This window comes from Scyliorhinus canicula, chromosome 4 (genome assembly GCF_902713615.1).
Source record: "Scyliorhinus canicula chromosome 4, sScyCan1.1, whole genome shotgun sequence".
Lineage (NCBI taxonomy): Eukaryota > Metazoa > Chordata > Chondrichthyes > Carcharhiniformes > Scyliorhinidae > Scyliorhinus > Scyliorhinus canicula.
Genome location: NC_052149.1, coordinates 101939401 through 101960161, shown reverse-complemented (window position 1 = coordinate 101960161; position 20761 = coordinate 101939401). Strand labels below are relative to the sequence as shown.

The window sequence follows — 20761 nt, the reverse complement described above, 5'->3', positions numbered from 1 at the left end:
GGGGTTACCATTCTCCGGAGAGGGGCTCATCCAATGCTGAGGACTTACATCACTTACAATTCCTGTACACCCTGCTCTGTGCTTTCCCACAATGGGGCGATTTCCACAGCCCTTTTGAGGTCTAGCTGAGGCTAGCCGAGCAATTTTCACTGGGATGTCGCATTAAGCAGACCGCAGACCAATCTATCCCGCAACATCTCAAAGAGGGCATTGCAATATCCACAGAATTCTGCAAGCTTCCTGAGACACACCAAGAATTCCGTTACTTCCCAGGGGTCCACTTGGCTGCATTGAAGTGGTAGCGCTGGATGATGACCGATGGCTTGGGGTTGAAATGATTCACTACAAGTGCCACCAGATCTGTGAACAACTTCAAATCCAGGGCGGTGGTAGACTTTTAATCACACTAAAGGTGGACACCCCACAGGCCATCAAGAGGATTATGGCCTCTCACTCATCTCTGAGAATGGCGTTGGCCCGAACAAAGTAGCACATCCGCTCAACATATTGTGACCAATCTTCACAAATGCATCCAGCTTCCCAAAGTGCGGCATCGCAACGGCAGGTGAATCAACCCCCATAAGTCTGTGGGGAGGCAGCCGGGTACAGCGGAAATGGCGCCGTCTGCAGCTCTACTTAATCCTCATCACCAGCGTTGAAGTTCACAGAAGCAGCCACACGGGAAGCATTGGGAATGAAAGGTTTATTTAAAGAGGTTTTGAAATACTATATACACAGGTTCCAGAAAGGACTTCCAGTGACCGGCTCACAGTTGGGCCAGGTTTTATTGTCTAGTTTCATCTCCTGCTGATGAAGGAGATCTGCCTCTTAGCAGGGAAGCTCATACTCCACAAGATTCACGGAGCACCAATTGACCTGTTCACGTGGGCCTGATGTGGGTTACAACACTATCTATTCTGTCAAAGAAAGCAGCTCTTCTGCTATGGAATTCTACTCATGTGACCCCCATTTTGAGATGGCCCCTATCCTTCTAGATATAGAGATCAGGGTTTGGTAGGTACTGTCGAGGAAGTCTTGGCAAGTTGCTGCAGTGTTGGTACATACTGCACCCATTGTCCACCTGTGGAAGAGGGAATAAATGCTTATGAAGGTGGATGAGATGCTGAACAAGCGAGCTGCTTTGTCCTGGATGGTGCTGAGCATCTTGAGTGTTGTTGGAGCTGCACTTGACCAGGCAACTGGACAGTGCTCCATTACACTCTTGACCTGCGCTGAAATTACTGGGCTGCGAAGTGGATGCAGAGTCACCAGAAAGTGTTTGTAACATGCCAGGAGAAAGATTTGAGAGCACTGCAGTGCCAAAAATGTTCAACAACCTTATGTGGCTCGTTGGGTTTGAATCAATCCTTGCACTGTGGCATTATGAAAAGAGGCTGTCACCGAAAACTGGTGGGTGTCTGGGATGTCCTGTTCTGTGCCCTATCCAGAACGGTGCCAGCCCCATCACTAATACAAACAGCACAGTAAATATACCAATGTCACCTGGAGGCTATTGCTGCTTCATAACTGCATAGTTGGCCAAATCATCAGTGGGTTGTTGAGGGATTTCCTCCTCCCTCACTTTGGCTAAGTTAAAATTAGCCCTATTCTTTCTGCCTTCCTTACTCTCTACCTGTCTCTCTATCCCCTTCACTCTTCTGGGTTTCATTCCCTTTCTCTTATCATCTTTCTCTTCGTTTGTCTCCCATCTTTCCTCACGTTCAGTGAATCATACCAACAAATGGGCAACACAGTAGCACAAGTGGATAGCACTGTGGTTCGATTCCCCACTGGGTCACTGTCTGTGCGGAGTCTGCATGCTCTCTCCATGTCTGCGTGGGTTTCCTCCATGTGATTCGGTTTCCTCTCACAGTCCAAAGACATGCAGGTTAGGTGAATTGGCCATTCTAAATTGCCCTTAGTGCCCAAAAAGGTTAGGAGAAATTAATGAGTTACAGGGTAGGGTGGAAATGAGGGCTTAAGTGGGCCGGTGCAGACTCGATGGGCCAAATAGCCTCATTCTGCACTGTATTTTCTATGTTCTATGTCACCACTTTCAGCAAGAGAGAGAAGTTTGGAATAAAATTACAACTCAGGTTAAGACAAGTCATTGTTCCACATGTCAGGAATTTGAGTTGTCAGTTAAAATAACAACAAGTAGGTCAGTATGAAACATAATTTATTTGTGTATTCAAAACAAAAAGAAATCTCCAGTCCACACTATAATTTAGGCAATAAATATATAGGAACAATAGTGGCTCTTACAATAACTCTACATCTGAAATTAAACTTAAAAAGAGTACTGTCAGTATTTTTCCCATAAGTACATCACATTGCAGCCAGTCATAGTAATTCAGATATACTCAGGATTCAACAATACTGGAATTTATGTATATAAAAATAATTAAACTTTCACATTAATCATAAAATCAATAAATTATTCTCAGATAACATTACACTCCACATTTGACTTCAGCATACACAAGTATATTCTTGACAAACACATAGAACAAAAAAGAGTGTTCTTTCTGTGGAATATTTTAATAATAATATTTCACAAATTTAAGACACTAGCCACACATTTATGGCAAGCTGAAGACTCTTACACTGTGGTATAAACACATTTCAAAACATTGAAAATGGATTTCAGTAGGTTGAATGTAAAATATTATGGAATGATTTCTGGACAGTGTCGTGTGCATTTCTCAAAGAATTTTATCAATGTCTTTCAACTGAGAAAGAATCAATCAATGTGGTCAGCTGTCTTGCTATAATGTGTACAATTCAATATTTTAATGGTAAATATATCTGGGAAACAACTATTTGCCTGCATTTTTAAAAACATTGAGAGATTGGTGAGCCTTCTTGTTAAATGTTTGCAGTTCATGTATCAAAGATGCTCATATAGTGCTGTTCAGAACCGGTGGGGCGGGATGGGGGAGGGGGGGGTTGGAATCATGAATAAATCATATATCCAAGATGAGATGGTGCATGAACCTGCTGTCTTTGGTCTTTCAATATGGCACTGTTTGGAATGCAACTAACCTATGCATTTCATTACTTATTCAATCTGTTCTACAGTAGTTATTCAATCTGTTCTACAGTAGAAGTAAAAGAATGATCCAGACTCCTGAAGGTACAACACAATCTTTTGTTTAAAAACACATATAGTAGTATAGGTTTTATGTCAGTGAATACATATGATAAATAAATAGTAAAAAAACTAATATTTAGACCTACTGGAAAATAAAATGTAAAAACCATCATGTGTTTTATTGAGTAAGCTAACTTGTTCATATGTCCTGATATCTGTGACAACACTCTGCTCTGCCTAATTCCAGTGCATTCTCAGGGGACTAAAGTGCTCTATTGGTCAAATTTATTTGCAATAACTATCTGCGGCAATTAGAGTTTGGACCTTTACTTTAAACATGACCTAATAAGTATTCTGACATTATCATCATGAAATCAACAACTTTGTCTTGATATTCCTGGTAAACTAAGTATGTGAGTGCTGTGGGTCCGACATCAAAGGCCTTTGTGCTTTGCCCTTTTGTTAACTTCTTGCTTGAGTTTGGTTCAATAGATCCAAGTAGACCTTTGACTTGAGGAACCTGGGGTAAGAGTCTCTCTGCATCAAGGTTTGGATCTTGCTCTGTGCTTCGTCAAAGCAAGCGGAAGTTGGTTCAAGGATATTCTCGCTGGTCTTTTCTCTGACCTGAGGTTCCAAGTTCACCTGAAAATGCAAAAGGCAAACTCTGTCAATACCACAATACTAATTCTACATTGTTATTTAGAACTGAGAGGCAAAAGGACATTTTTACTGGCAAGTTTTGTTACTCTGCTATATTATAATTGCAAAGTTATCTTTGCAATTTTTTCATAATTTAACAAACAATAAAAATTGTGGACAATAAAAGCTACAAACAGCAGTGGCCATTCAATCATCTTTAAATATAGCTATAACATTATTTTAATGGTAGATTATTGGCTGGCATTTTTGGGGGAAGAATAATACTCTAGGTGGCACAATGTTCTGTTACCTCCTCAACCTGCATTTTAAATTAATCTCATGAGTTGAATAAAATGGTCCACTTTGTGAATGCTTCACCATCTGTCTCTTGTTTGCCCTGTGGCCAATCCTTGCTGGACACAAGTACACAACACAAGACCGCATGCAACTGGACACTAAACTGACAATCTTATTCCTACAGCCCATACAAATGTCTGGCATAAGTGATGGAAAAACATGGGTGGCATAGGGTGGATTCAAAGCGAAATCCCATTGACAGTGGCGGGTCCTCCACCTGCCGCCTGGATTATAAACTTGGGGCCTCACGGTAGCATGGTGGTTAGCATCAATGCTTCACAGCTCCAGGGTCCCAGGTTCGATTCCCGGCTGGGTCACTGTCTGTGTGGAGTCTGCACGTCCTCCCTGTGTGTGCGTGGGTTTCCTCCGGGTGCTCCGGTTTCCTCCCACAGTCCAAAGATGTGCGGGTTAGGTGGATTGGCCATGCTAAATTGCCCGTAGTGTAAGGTTAATGGGGGGATTGTTGGGTTACGGGTTACGTGGGTTTAAGTAGGGTGATCATTGCTCGGCACAACATCGAGGGCTGAAGGGCCTGTTCTGTGCTGTACTGTTCTAAGTTCTAAGCCGCCGAAAAACACATCTCAGGGAGACCAGAAAAGCTCACCCGATGTTGAGAATTGTTCTTCTGAAACTGGGTTAAGTCACATTTCTGAGGCAGATTAGAGGTGGTTTTCTTTTAAATAGAAAATTGAGTCAATGTGCCTCACCAAAAAATTAAAGGAAAAAATAATTTTCCTCATAGTGTTAAAATGCTCGAGATCCACGCCATGTTTTGAGTTTATAATCCAGGTTGACACCCCAATGCAATATTGAGGGAGTGATGCATTGTTGAGAGAGGTACTTTTGGATGCAAAGTTAAACTGAGGCTCCATCTCTTTAGATGGATGTAAAAGATCCCAGGATACTATTTGATGAAGTTTTCCCTGGTATCCTTGCCAAAATCCTTCCCTCAATCAACGTAATCAAAACCAGTTATCTGGTTACTTACCACATTTCCTGTTTGTGGAGCCTTGCTGTGTGCAAAATGGCTGCTGCATTTACCTCTATTGCAACAGCAACTTCACTCCAACAGTAATTAACTAGTTGTGAAATGCTTTGGAACTTCCTGAGGATTTAGTGTGTATAAATCCTTCTTCATTCTAAAACACATATTGGGGAGGGGAAAATATCGGATCCCACCTCCACAATAGAGAAGAGGGCCAAGGCTTAATTAATTGGGCCTACATCTTCGGCCACATGTTTTCTAGGAACAAGTAAATATCAAGGACAAGAGTGGGCTATTCCATCCCTTGAGTCAGCTCGGTCATTCAATTTGTTCATAACTGATCAACTCCCTTGGTCACCATCTGCCTTGAGATTTTTAGCCAACAAAAATGATTGCAGACTTACTTCTCTAGGAGCCTCAACTGCAATGTATTCGTTGAAAATCTTCTTTGCCTTGGAAGCCAGTTTTGCAGGTGACTTGCATTTTCTGTACTCCTCGCATGCTAGCCAGAACCTGATATTTTCCTCGCTGTACTCGGACTGGAGAAATTCAGTGAATGCAACCAGGCCATCTGAGGGAGGAAAAGAAAATGAGAAGCCTCATAAGTTAGCAGAAACAAATAAGACAATTTACCAGCTATTAGTGGACAAGTAGAGGGTAGTGATTACAGGTGGCAGTCTTATTGCATAAATGCTTGATGAACTTGCATCAAATAACGCTTTATTTTGACTGAAGTGTAAACTCAATTATGTTAAAATGGGGTAACACTTCAGTTGAGGGAGCAGAGAGGACAATTTGATACAGTGATATCAACTACCACAGTAATTTCCACCTTCAAGTGTGAGGTGAAGCAACACATTTGCTACTTGCCCTCTGATACTATCGCACAAAGTCAAAATCTACCCCAACTTGTCAGTTTCAAACTGGTTTGTTCCAATCATAGCATTTGAGGAACTAGGGTGCCAGATTATCAGCAGCCCATTGTACAAAGCAACAACTAAAGCGAGCAACTTTGTTTGTCTCATGTCTTTGGTTAGAAAGGATCACAAGCTATAGTGAAATGGTACTTTCTTCGCACATAACCTACTGTTTCCCTATCAAACAAAAAGGTCACTGAATCCATCTATTTACTGCTAGCATCTCCACTGCACAAGGAAGATTTGAAGCAGTAGTAGAAAAAAAACACAGCAATTTTAAGCTTTCTTAAAACAAAAACAGCCTGCTGGAACTGGTCTTTATTCACGTTCACTTGTGGCTGCAATTGTTCTGGATGATTAATGGCAGCCTTGAATGGAGGGCTGCAGAACTAACATGAAAGCACATCAGGGCTTGGCACTCGTTTGCACTCAAATAACTCATGATGCACGGTACACATGAACGTAACTAGTTGGTAGGTTCTGTCCAAAAAGTAATGAGCAGTAAGTGACCCTCAGTGACTGTGCCTCTGAATAGATTGTTGGGAATTAAAGCTGGCTGTTCTGTGACTGACATTAAAATCCCAGGAGGCTAGTTAACCAGATGTGATGTAGCTTCTGCCACATGGCCCTTGACAATCAGACAGCTGACAACACAAACAAGCACCCTGCCTCAGCCTCCAGAGCTGACTGCTTACACGTACATCAAGTCTGGAGCATGAGAAGGTCGTTCATTGGCACAGGGATTGTGTGGGGCTCTCTGGTGACTGAACTTGGGATTGCCAAATGAAACATTGCATCCCACCTCTTTCAGTCAGTGAGGGAAGGGAGGGCCGAGGCTTCGCTTTGAAGTGACAGCTGAAACTTGTCAGCAGATGAACCAATGTTGTACAATGGGAAAGTCCAGATAACAGTTTAAAAATAAGATATGACTCAGATTTTACATCCCTGACTGAGTAAAAATGGTCATCAGCATCCTTAAAGGGACACCGTCTTTTAAAGATAAAGCATTTGACAAACTTTTTTTTTTTACAGCTAGAGGAGAGAAAAACCAGACCTCCCACTAGAAAAACAGGGCCTCTTAAATACCAACCAGGGACTCAGTGGGGAGATGCATCGAGTGAGCAAGTTAACAGCAGGGGAAACCTCCTGGCTGGGTTATTGTGGCTTTACCAATCTCAGCTCAGACAGTATTGGGTTCACAAAACTTGGTCCCAGGGTCTCCAGTTAGAAAGCAGAAGCCAAATTTACCACTTTCCAGAGACCTCTGGCAAAATGCACATGCCCGATTCAAGCTGATGACTAGCTTGAGGCAATGGTATGCCCGCAAGGATAAGTGACTGCAGAAACAGCCTGACTTTGATTTTGTGTGGCTTTTTGGGTCAGGCATATAAACCGGTGGGAGAAGATCCCATTTACTGGGCTGAATTTTATGAAGGAGTTAAAACTCAAACTGCTAAGTCCCAAAGCTGGAGCCGAATATGCTTCAGAGGGTGATGAGGCACAAGGGCCGCGGTGTCCAATAATCAGGCCTCCACTGGGGCTGTATTCCAGTTGAGGACAATGGGCAGCCCCCGGGAACCACCAGCCCAATCAGATGCCAGCATCTCAGCAACCTGATCAGCGCCACTCCTGGCAATGGTCATTGCTGGGACTACATCCCAAGGGAGCGTGTGTACCTGTATGCCAACACACTCTCAAAGATGTGTCATTTCCTTTGACGAAGCCGGGGCTAGGCTGTAGAGACGGTCATGTCGTGGTTCATCATTGGCATGCAGGCCCAGGGTAATCAATGCAGCCAGGGACCCTTCTGTGGGACAGTGACTATCCATTAGGGAGGGCCACACCCACAAAACAACCGTGAGGCTGCCAGGGTTTGAGTGGCAGATTCCCCATATGGTGGTGTGCGCAAAATGGCCAGGGCTACTGAGTGGCCCTTAATTGGCTCAATTGGGCACCACTGGCAGTGCGGCTTGGCAGCAGGAGGATGTTGCCGTCCCTACCACACTGCTGGCCGTCCCAGCTCATCTCCAGTGGGCGGGAAAATTCAGCCTACCCACTTCCATTCAGGGAGGAATGGAGAGAATCTTTTCCTTTATTGACAGCACTTTTAAACATCCTCTTCTTGCCAGAGTTCTTTCCTTTCTGGAATTAGGTTGTTAACTTGATGATAAACACAGTGCCAGATTAACTGAGAATATAAATTCATACCTAAATAAATGAACTGAAAATCACTTATTGTCACAAGTATGAAGTTACTGTGAAAAGCCCCTAGTCACCACATTCCGGCGCCTGTTCGGGGAGGCTGGTACGGGAATTGAACTATGCTGCTGGCCTGCCTTGGTCTGCTTTAAAAGCCACCTCTTTAGCCCTGTGCTAAACCAGCCCCTTGAACATCTGGGTGTCGATCTGAGTAATTGATTTCTTTCCCCCCCCCCCCAAGGCTATTTTTGAACTTCACTCTCTATGTTGGTATAAATCGACCCCACTTATTACAAGCATATCTGTGGATTAATGTAGTTTTTTTGTCTCAACAAACAGTTACGCTGAAAATACATTAATGTACGCTTGTCCTGTTTCTGAATGCAGGCCGGTTTTCTCAGAAACCATTTTGATTCAAATCCTACAGAGTATTTTGAGAACTCTCATCAGATCATTTTCTCTCTCCAGCTACCCCTCAAAGCAAGGGGGATCATTTGTCATGAAGTCTTTAGCCAGAATTTACATGTGGAACCTTTTAATATGGGGAGATTATGGAGTTATTGGGGCCATGATGGCTTGTGGCAATATCGCCAGATTACTCTTTTGTTGGATTAAGGAGCAATTTAACATGGCCAATCCACTTACCCTGCAGATCTTTTGGGTGTGGGAGCGAAATCCACGCAAACACGGGGGGAATGTCCAAACTCCACACCGACAGTGACCCAGACTCGAACCTGGGACCTCGGGCGCCGTGAGGCAGCTGTGCTAACCACTGCGCCATTGTGCTGCCCTTATATCACCAGATTACTAATCTAGAGGCTGGGCTAATATCCTGGGCATACAGGTTCAAATCCCACCACAGCAGCTGGTTTGAATCCAATTATTAAATTCAATAAATCTGCAATTGAAACCTTTTCTCTGCAATGGTGAGCATGAAACTATCATTATTTGTTGTTTTAAAAATAGCAGTTTGCTAATGACATTTAGAGAAGGAAACCCGCCATCTTTACCTACGGTTTGGCCTACATGCGAATCCAGTCCCACAGCAATGTGGTTGACTTTTACCTACCCTCTAAAATGGCCACTCATTTCAAGGGCAATTAGCAATGGGGCAATTAGGGATGGGTAACAAGTGCTGGCCTTGCTAGCCGACGTCCACATTCGAAGAAAGAATTAAAAAAAAACATGGCTTTGGCTGACCAGGAATCTCTTGAAAGAATTCCCACAGTGCAGAAGGAGGCCATGTGGCCCACCAGGTCAGCACCGACTTTCTGAAAGAGCACCCTAGCTAGGCCCACACTCCCTCCCTGTCTCCTGACCTGTACATCTTTGGATTGTAGGAGGAATCCCACACAGACATGGGGAGAAAGTGCAAACTCCATACCGACAGTCATGCAAGGGTGGAATTGAACCCAGGTCCCTAGCGCTGTGAGGCAGCAGTGCAAACCATTGTGCCATAGGTGTATCCTAAGTATTCACAGATTGACAACCCCTTAACCACATCAAGAAATCACCTTTCGTGAGTAAGATGGATGTACCTCAATAACCGCCTCAGAACATTGTTAAATCCAGTGAATTATTGTATTAATCTCAATGGAATATGCCTTATAACTTCAGTCCCTTACCTTGATAGCCCCAGTGGAATAAACCTATTAAAAAACCCAATGGGGTACCTCAATAATGGCAGTGATATACATTAATAACCTCAGTGGACAGCACTAGAGGCCACATAAAAAGGACAATTAATTTTAAACTCTAACGTTGACAACCAAGGGGTGAAACTGGATCATTTTTATTACCACTAATTCTGAATGGTTTGAATATTTTTTTGTAACGGTTGAATACAAGTTTTAAATGGAGACATATGATCATTATTTTTAATAACTACATGCCATTGAGACTTTGGATGATTACTAGAGAGAAGCTTTTCGATAGTAATGGCTTTGCACAAAGACTGTTGATTTCTGAAAAGGTTTGTATAGTGCGATGTTAACCATTGGAAATTAGTTACTGGACTAATCACAGGTTATTAAGGACTTTGCTGACAATGATTCAGAACCTAATGGCGCAAACATCAATTTATTGAGATGAATCTTCCAGCTGCTCCCATTTGCCAGGACTTTGTTTTGAAGCAAGTTCTCTAAAACTACATATTGATGAATATTGAAGCAAATGTGATTCTTAAAAAACTACTTACGTTTATGTGACATTAGTTGTAGCAAAGATTCACCCCATTTCTTAACCTCTTCATTGCTGAGTCTAATCAGAGAAAGAAAAAGAGAATAGATCAATTAGAACACACCAGCAGATGCCTTTTCACACTATGGACCAGCGGGTTGCATCCAACTGACCATTGCTGGTGAAGTGGCTGCATTAAGTAAAAGCAAACCCATAGCTTAAATAGGATTCGCTTGGGAATGTTGAACAGGAATTATCATGTATTTATCTACCCCTTATATCTGCAGAGAACATTCTACAAAATGTGCCAATCCCACATTGTATATGAGGGGTATTATGTCACCAGTGAACTCAACAACTTCCATTGGGAGATGGAGTGTGGGAGTGGGTGAGATTAAAACCTGAACTCCACCCCATCAGGAGTTTATTATCTGATCTTTCTACTGATTTTCCAGCAACACGATTAAAATCAACCCACTTGACTTTCTACTGGGGTTGGAGGCATGGATTTGTGGCTGGATAAGAGCTAGCCAAGGGAGATCAAAGAGTGCTGTGAAATAGTGGAGCAATGCAGGACTACAGATGGCTTGCTTTGTGATCACAGAAACCAGCATGGGGGCTCACAGCCAGTCTGAGATAAACCGGAAGCAAAAAACAAAATAAAAATAAACACAGATGAATCTGCTTTTCATCTCATTGATTCATGCATTTTACGGTAGGGAAGGAACAGCACAAAACTGCTATGCGAGTTGTTTTCAGCGAGACAATTACCTGTGAGATGTTTTGTCCTTCTTGATGAATGCCGAGCTGTGGTCTCTCAATGTTTCTGCTTTTGGCAATAAGAAGCCAAGACGATGCTTCATGTCCTTTGCACTGTGTGGAATCGATACAAATGGGATTAGGAAAAGCGGCAGGTGGCCATTATGCAAAAATTACCAACATCTCTGAAACCTGACAAACATCAAAGTCCATGAATTCAGTGATAAGACATTTCAATAAACCCACTGAAAACATGATACTTTGTTTAGACAATAAATATTACATTGTTCTGTATAAAGACATGTTTCCAGATCTGTTTATTTTTTTAAAAATAATGTGGCGCACCACTTTATTCTAAAAGGCTGTTGTTGGGAGGAGTGACTGTATCAGACAGATGTAGCTTTAACTACAGACAGGAAAAAAACTATTCCAAGGGAAACGCTATTTTTTTTTTTTTTAATTGCCATATTCTGGTCTTTTATTGTTGCAAATGCCAAGCTATTATTAAAACATGACACACCAACCATGTCGGTGCAAAAATAATTCTTTCACTTCAATTATTTTAATTCATTAAATTCAAGCCTTCGAAGAACTGATAGCGCATTCATGAAACTGAGCACGTCAGAACAGTCGCATGTCTAATAAAGGGTCTATCAAAAAATACACAGTGCAATGTTATCTTACATGAACAGAGCTTGGAGGAATTTAGAGCAGTAACAGCTATCAATATACGCATGGAGAGAACTAAACCCTTTTTGATCTGAATTCCCTACCTTTTAAAATTGTCATTTTTACAGACCATAAAGCAGCTATTAACCAGGCATCTGTGCAGCTCCCAACTAAATTCCGCCCTCTCTTTTCCTCACATAAATGAGCTAGGCAATTCACCCAATATTTCAAACTGATTGCTACAAATGTTCCCATTCCTTTTTCATTTGAAACCCACTCGACTGGTCATACAAAGCTCATAAAATACGCAGATGTTACAATTTTTCAAGCTACAGTTGGTTAAATTAAATGTTAAGAGAACATCACTGGAAATATAAGCATAAAAAGAGAGCTGGACTCCAGATAGATAAAGACATACCTTCTTAGGCAAGTAGCAGGAAGTGCAGCTAGTCCTTTGCACATGTTGCTATTAATCTGTCTCCGTTGACGCGCTTCGGTTCTACGGCAATGTCTTTTGGATTCTGTTGCAACTCTCCACAGCGACAGGCTTTTTATATGGTGTGTTCAATGGACGAGTGCCAAACAGCTGGCCAATGACAGCCACTGCAGTAAACCGGCAGTGATGACGATTAACAGCCAAAGTCAATAGTCAGACAAGCATGATGCAGTGAGCAGCAATAATTCATTTCTCTTACCAGAAGTTACAACCCTGAACTGTGTCCCAACACCTTTGAGAAGCTGTAATGCTTTTCACTGGATTTTCCCCCACAAGGAATTATGTGTATCCTGGGACCTACAAAGCACTAAAAAGAATTGCTCTTAGGTATACGTTGCTCTGAATTATTTCATAATAGGTGTATTTTTAACATTAACTCGCTTACAATATTAAAACATAATACCAATCAATACATCAATTGAGTAAGTATTTCTATGATGCTTGAAGCACTTCAATCTCTTCATTTCAAAACCAAACTAGCAAAACCCACCAAGCATTCCCTTTCACAGACCCTTGCTTGCAAATAAAACATTCTTTAAAATGATCATTTAGTTTATCTTTAGTGCGAGTCAATCCATTACCAGTCAAAATATTTTTTAACACCTTGAGGGCCAATGTAGTTTTTATGCTGTGTTATCTTCAGATAGGTTGAAGCACACCACAGTACCTCTTATTATGTTAGGAATTAATATAATACAAATCAGATTTTATTGATTGAGATCTGTCCACTTTGAAGAGACCCATCTTTATTATATGTATGATATAGTTCACGAAGGAAGTATTTTTCTACACGTGAATTTCAACATATATTGGTATTACTGCACTCATATATTCTACTTATTAATTGGACCAGATTTTATTGCAGATTGGGAGACAGATAAATTTAAAATACAGATTACCTATGATCTAATTAAGCGGCGGAGGAGGCTCGAGGGGCTGAATTGTTTACTCCTGTTCTCCGATGTTCCTGTGATTAGCTAGAATAAACAAAATCTTGTATATGTCTGTGTGTGTGTCTTTGAGTGTGTGTGTCTGTGTGTGCATGTGTCTGTGTCTCTGTGCATGTGTGTGTGTGTGTGGCAGGAATTTCCCAGCCCTGCCATGGTGGGACTTGCTATGGGGGATTCAGTGGGCCAGCTTAAAGTCCATTGACTTTTGGCAGCACCGAAAGATCCTGGTGGCAGAGGGAGCTGTAAAATCCTGGTCTGTGTATGTTTTTTGTGTGTCTGTGTGTCTATTTGTGTACCTTTGTTTGTGTGTGTTGCTGTGGGTTGTGTGTTGGGATGTTTGTGTGTCTATCCACGTGTTTGTATGTGCGTGTTGTGTATATGTGTGTTGGGGTGTTTGTGTATATGTATGTGTTTCTTGTAGAGTGTGTGTTTGGGTGTTTGTGTATGTGTATGTGTTTCTGTAAGTGTTTGTGTTGGGATGTTTGTGTATGTGTGTGTACCTTTGTGTGTGCATGTTGGTGTGTGTGTGCTGGGTTGTTTGTGTAGGTGTGTGTTGCTGTAGGTGTATGAGTGTGTTGGGGTGTTTCTGTGTGAGTATGCGTGTCTTTGTGTGTGCATGTTGGTGCGTGTGTGTGTGTTGGGGTGTTTGTGTATGTGTGTGTTGGTATGTGCCTGCACACACAATAAGCTGGAAGATACTCTGTTTTATGCCATGCAAAAATCAGGTCAAGTAGATAAGTGGAAATGTGTTTTTATAAAACTGAATATTATCAGAAAGAGATTGTTTTTCTCAGATTCAAACCATATGATAATGTGCACCATTTCCTTGCAATTGTAAAACAGTGACTTTCGTTACTATTGCATTTGCTGAGCTATGTCATGGATGTCTCACCTCTTTTTAAAGATCAGGGGCAGAAGCTTTGGACCTGGTCGGGGTTGTGAACCTTCTTGTTGGAATGCCCTCTCAGCTGGTATGACAGCCGGCTACACATCCAAAGCTGGTGTTGTGGGGTGATTACAATGGGAAATCCCATTGACTAGCAGCAGAATCCCACCACCAGTGAACGGCACACGGCCGAGAAACATGCAAGCGGGGGACCGCAGAATTGCATCCAATTCCTTTTTAAAATATTGATTCATGAAGCGTGAGCACTGCTTATAGGCCGGCACATAATTCCCAAATTCCCATCCCTAATAATCTTTGAGAAAGTGTTGGTGAGCCTCCTTCTTGGACATGGTGAAGGTACCCTCACAGTGCTATTGAGGAGGGAGTTCCAGGATTTTGACTCTGTGATGCTGCAGAAACAGCAATATAGTCCCAAGCCAGGAGAGCTGGTGGACGAGAGGGACTTTTTGAGAAGATGGGGTGACTATGCATCTGTTACCGCATTCGTTTAGGCGGTAACAGTCTCCACTTTGGAAGGTGCTATTCAAGGAGTAGTTGGTGAGTTACTGCAGCGAATCTTGTAGATGGTACAGGCGATAGTCAAAGTGAACCAATGGCTGCCTCACGATGCCGAGGACCCGTGTTCGATCCCAGCCCCGGGTCACTGTCCATGTGGAGTTTGCGCATTCTCCCCTTGTGTCCGTGGGTCTCACTCCCACAACCCAGAAAGATGTGCAGGTTAGGTGGTGAATTGCCCCTTAATTGAAAAAAGAAATTGGCTACTCTAAATAATTTTTTTAAAAAGGTGAACCAATGGCAAGTTTGAGTGTCATTAGAGCTTCGCTTATCCAGGCCAGAGAAGAGTATTCCAGCACATTCCTGACTTGTGCCTTGGAGATGGTGGACAGCTTCAAGGAAGTTGAGAAGATGTTGGAGGTTGCAGGGAGATATGGAACATGTACAAGAAATGCACAAGGAAATGAATGAGGATGTCTTATTCCTATTGAAATGGGAATTCAGGAAAGTGGAAACAGTTGGAGGATTTGGTCGTCTGTGGGAGGAGCAGACAATCATTGGGATGAGGAAGTAGTGGGAGCATTGAAATCCTGGTGTTAGGATTTGGCTATGGTAACAAGTTGGGGGGGGGGAGGGGGCAGGAAAAATGAGGAATAGTAGGAGTGGCTTGGAGGGCCTGAGAATATTGGGAGTGGTGTGTCAATGATCTGAAACTGCTGGGAAGTGGAAGGTTCAATTTATAAACAGAGTGCTGAGATCTGGGAGAGGTCTTCTGGGGTGCATGATGGGAGACTAATAGCAGAAATGTGGGGGAGGAGCAGTTAGGTACAGGAATATGTCCAGTCAGAGATCACAGCCCTAGTGTGGGAGCAGGAGAGAATTCCTATGTTTCTGAAGTAGATGGGAAGGCAGTAACATCGCAGTCAATGTGCATGGAACAAGATCCCAAAAAACATAACATGATAATGGTCAGAAAATGCCTTTTCTTTTCACTGATGTTGGTTGAGGGGTAACTATTGGGCCGGACAGCAGGGAGAACTCCACTGCACTACCTCAAGATGGCGTATTTTACATCCGCCTGAGAGAGCAGTAGGTTTGTCATCCCAAAAGGCAATACCACAAATAATGCTGCTCTCCCTCAATTCTACAATGGAACGTCAGACTACGTGGTGAAATGTCATAGATGAGGCTTGCGCCCACTAACCTCTTACTCAGAGGCCATCAATTAGTGAAGGCAGAAGGACACCTGTAAGATCAACAAGTAAAGGTCGAATAATAGCAAGCATCTTGGTGCTATGAGTCAGAATATAGAATTTAAGCCTTAGAACTGGCTGATAGTAATGGTTAACGATGTGTTTGGGGGCAGCACAGTGGCTCAGTGGTTAGCCCTGCTGCCTCACGGCGCCGAGGTCCCAGGTTCGATACCGGCTCTGGGTCACTGTCCGTGTGGAGTTTGCACATTCTCCCCGCGTTTGTGTGGATTTCGCCATCACAACCCAAAGATGTGCAGGCTAGGTGGATTGAACACGCTAAATTGCTTCTTAATTGGAAAAAACAAATTGGATACTCTAAATTGAAAAAAAAAACTATGGCCTGGATTCTCCGAAAATGGGGTTATATCCCCACGCCTGCCGGAAAACGGGCGCGAATCACTCCAGACTTTTTGAAGTGATTCTCCGGTTTTAAGAGGGATAGCAGAGCTCCGGCGTGCGCTGCGCAGCTCCTGCTGCCGATGCGGTGCCCTGCATTTCCGACCGCGGGTCCGCACATGTGTGCAGCAGCCGTTTTCGTGCCGGCCCCCGAGCAACATGGCGGAGCCACAGTGGATCAGCGCGGAAGAAGATAGGCCCCCCCCAGATCGCGCGTGCCCGCCGATTGGTTGCCCCCGATTGCGGGCCTGACCATCCTTGAGGCCCCCTCCCCGGAGTCTGATCCCCCCCGCCCCCCCCCCCCCCCCCCACCAGAGCAGCCTGCGCCACCGTGAATCCGAGCTCCTGCAGGGTGGAACCAGGTTGGAACCGCGCCGGCGGAACTCGGCGGGAACTCGGCTGGTCGACCGCGGAGAATCGTCATGGGGGCCTCTGTCAACGACCCCCGACTGGCGCGATGTCGACTGTGCGCCCGGCTGATGTCGATTCTCCGATCCACAGAGAATCGTGTCCCAGCATCAGAGCCGCCTGAGACCCCATTCACCGCCCTCCCGCGAGCGCGATTTTGGCGTTGAAGCTCGGAGAATCCTGGCCTATGTGTTTGTTGCAGAAGTAAGCAGTTGAAATGGAAGAATCTATTTGAATCTAGTGCATGTAGCAAGCAAGATTACTCTTAATGGGTATATATATCCATACGCATACATACATGGATATTGTGTATATAACCACATTATGGATTCACAAATATACACAAACGCACGTTGTTATGATGTTCTGGGCTTGTGCATGGTCAATTACAGCCCCATTTGCCGCAGAGTCGCAACACAATTGAAATTTAAAAGTAATTCTTCAAAAATACCCGGGGCGGGATTCTCCGTTCCCTGACGGCGATTTCGTAATCAGCGATCGTGCAAGAATCCCTTTTTACTATGTAATCGGGGCCGGCGCGTGCCCCCTCCAAGACGGCAGCATCGAGAAGTGCGCCACACGCCATTGGGACAGCCTCAGGACGTCACCAGAAGGCCCTCTCCTGATGGGCCGATTTCCCAACCGCACGGGGCACGCGTTGTCTCAACGGTCGGGTACCCAGCGTGGCAGCTGCAGACTTTGTCCAGCACCGCCACTGTCGGGCGGGAGCCTTGCTGCTTGTGGATGGGGCTTTGGCGAGGGCTGGGGGGACTGGTGGGGGGTGGCCAGGGGATGGCGAGGTGGTGTACAGGGGGGCACTACCTAGCAGGTTGGGTGCATGCACTGCTGGCGCCATGTTGTATGGCGCTACTGTTGCAGGCCATCGCTGTGGGCGGCCACGGACCCGGCAATTCTCTGGCCATTTTTGTTGTGGATGCCAGAATTTTGGGTGGTGCAGCTGCTAGCCCCTCACCAGTCAGAGGATCAGTGCTGGGGTAGCGCCGATTTTTTGACCTAACGCACCACGGATCCTCCAGACAGTGCCTGAAAATCTTGGAATCCAACCCATGAAGTCTTTTGACTATGGCTGCCCAATAAATGGTTTGTAAATTTAAACACTATTAATTTTTAATAATAACGATAACTATAATTAAATAGGCAGAAATTACAACTGGTTAACTATTATCTCATCCCTAACCCCCCACTCATTCTGCCCCAGCACTGATCCTCTGACTGGTGAGGGGCTAGAAGCTGCACCACCCTCTATACATACAGAAGACAGACAAACACAAAGGGGAAAGAGGGGTGCAAAACAATGATGAAAGGATAATAGTCTTTGTTTTCGATGGCCATCTCCTAGTACACCTATCTTCAATTTGGGCTTTCAGTTCCAGGTTTTTGCTTTCAGTCAATAATGGTATCCACGATAGATTCATCCAAGTCTCAATAACTTATTTGCAGGTCCAGGATTCGACTGTTACTTCTTGTGTTCTCTAACAACCATCCCATTCGGGTCAGACCCAATCATCGCCTATCGCTGGGTAAAATACGGCCTTTGGCCAATTTATTGGCCCCTAGCCAGCCAATCGAACAGAGTCCCTTCGATCTCTTGGGTGCCAAAAAGTCTGAGTTCTGCTGTTCCAAAGTTAGCACAGTTTGCAACAAGTATTGAAACTTTTGAGTTTCTCGTTTCCTCTGCTCAAGTTAAAGGTACATGTTCATTAAATATCCATGGATCAAAAATGATGATAAAGTAAACTAAATGGGAAATAAGGGAAACAACAGAAAGGGTACTTACAACATGAGTTGGGTATATTTCCCACTATTGACTACAAAATGCTATATTAAAAATATTTTGGAACTTTCTGACATTTTAAGTGTTCTTTAGCTTGTTTCAATATGCTTCAATATGAAGTGACGTATTATGTAAATGTTATCACATATGAAAGCAAAGATAACACATACCTAACCACAGGAGACTCAAGAAGCAGAATATAAAGGTCAGAAAGGACATTAAATACAAAATGATTCATGAATAGATTAGATACAATAGCCCTGAAATTGTGCAAAGGATATACTAGCAAAAACTCTCTGCTGTTGGAGTTTCTTTATTCGTCTATCGAATAATTCTAAGGTTAAAGAGAATAAGATGATAAAATACTGGAAATGCAGCATGGCTTAGTCATAATGTAAAAGAATAAAACAGGTTGACATTTCATTTAAAACTCCTATCTGATAAGTTTACCTTGTTTTATCTATCAGAGGCTCTTGTACATTTCTAACATTTCCTGTTTTCTTTTTTCATATTTTATTACTGATACATTCATCAATTGAAGATGTTATTAGGAAATTGTTAGAAGCAGTCATTCAGGAGGTAATAATGGAATTCTCCCAAAGGATTCCTAAGTGTGGTCTCCAGCGGGAAATGAGGAGCAATTCCTGTTGTGTGAATCAGCATCATCCAGATCATAATCCATCCACACGTAGAAATTATTTTGGGGCCAGAGGTGTCACGCTAAGGGATCCTCTACCTTCATGTCCTGGCCCTTGGCAGTGCCAACCTGGCATGGCTCCCAGCACCCTAGCCGTGGCACGGCCAGGGTGCTAGAGGCAGCACTCAGACAGAGCACCGGATCTTTCTAGAAATGCTTTCAGAACGGAGGAAAACCTAATAGAAGACAACTGTGGTTGGAAAGAAATGCCTACTCTTTCTAGGAAGCACTTCAGAACAATGAAAAGGGCTGTCTAAAAAACTACGGTTAGAAACAACACCTGTTTAAAAGAAAAAGCCACTCAGAGTTAATGGACCGTGAAGAGCTATAAAAATAAACAAAGCTTATCCCTCCTTTGAAATAGCCTGGATCTGTCAATCAAGGGGCGTGTAAAAGCTAATGGACTGTGAAATTGAATGTAAACAATGAAGTTCAAAGCTTTTAAGCTCCTCAGCAATCCCAGAGGATTGACAATGTTAAAGGGGGATGAAATTGAATATGACAAGAACTTCAATGGTTTCCAACACTTCAAAGGGAAGACATTTATCTTCACCTGCCAAATCTTTGAACTTGACATGCTGGGAGAGTCATCAAATCTTTGAAGGCTACAGAGAGTAGACTTTCTCCTTCATCTGACAGATCATTGGAATTGACAGGCTCGGAGACAGTATAAAGGTTTTCAAGGATACAGAGAGACGACTTGCCACATGACCCCTATCCTGGTATCGACCCCCAACTGAGCCCCTCCAGCCCAAGCCCCACTTGAACCCCACCTCCTCTGAAGGAAACCCATTGGCACCCTGGAGATAAATGTAGAGATTGCACTCACCTCCTTGCTTCTCTTGGTGTCCCTGACGCCTGGTCCCCACGTCAAGGAACCAGTAGTGATTTGTGCCCGTGGGTCATGCATCTCAGGGTATTGGAGCATCCCGGGAAGTTGCAGCATTCCACTTCAATCTTGCTAATGAGATTGAAATGGATGTAATGAATTCTGATCAAGTTCTCTCCATTTCTGGGCGAGAAACTGATCTCTCCAGGGGAGCAGGCTGGGAGACTCGCGACAGGTTTGCTGCGCGGTGAGAATCCCGTTTTGAGCCTCACACCCAATTCAATGAGCTGGTGGGAATCACAACTAGGGTAAATGGCCCCAGAGGATTGGCTCCAATGTGAAGGAGTCCAGTATTACCAAAGGAGCTTGTTCAACCTCAGTGTCAGAGTAGCATGGTCACAGGAAAATGAGGAAACGGGGGAGCTGGACTAATTGAACAGTTCCATCATAGAGTTGATATGAGAACAATCGTGTCGCGTCTTTTCGTCCGACGTCATTTCGTCCAACGACACTTCGTCCACGTCTTTTCGTCCAACGTCTTTTTGTCCGCCCGTCTTTTGGTCCAACGTCACTTCGTCCAATTAACCAATTGCAAATCAACTCCGTATAAAAGCATTTAATTGATAGAAAGCAGGCACAATACAGCAAGTGAATTTAATTGCTAAAATGCAAGTAATTGATGAAATTCAAGTAAAATACAAGCTTAAAAATGCAGTTTAAAAAGTTAAAAAATCTAAA

General features: G+C 43.5%; 1 protein-coding gene across 1 annotated transcript; it reads right to left on the bottom strand.

Annotated features, from left to right (window-relative positions):
- Positions 1-2162: 2162 nt before the first annotated feature.
- Positions 2163-12327, bottom strand: LOC119964854 (regulator of G-protein signaling 4-like). Its single transcript, XM_038794915.1, has 5 exons — positions 12216-12327; positions 11141-11242; positions 10389-10450; positions 5480-5646; positions 2163-3736 (listed from the first exon to the last, which is right to left on the bottom strand). Exons 1-5 carry the CDS (start codon positions 12257-12259, stop codon positions 3557-3559), a joined length of 555 nt encoding a protein of 184 aa, XP_038650843.1. The 5' UTR covers positions 12260-12327; the 3' UTR covers positions 2163-3556.
- Between the last annotated feature and the right edge of the window lie 8434 nt (positions 12328-20761).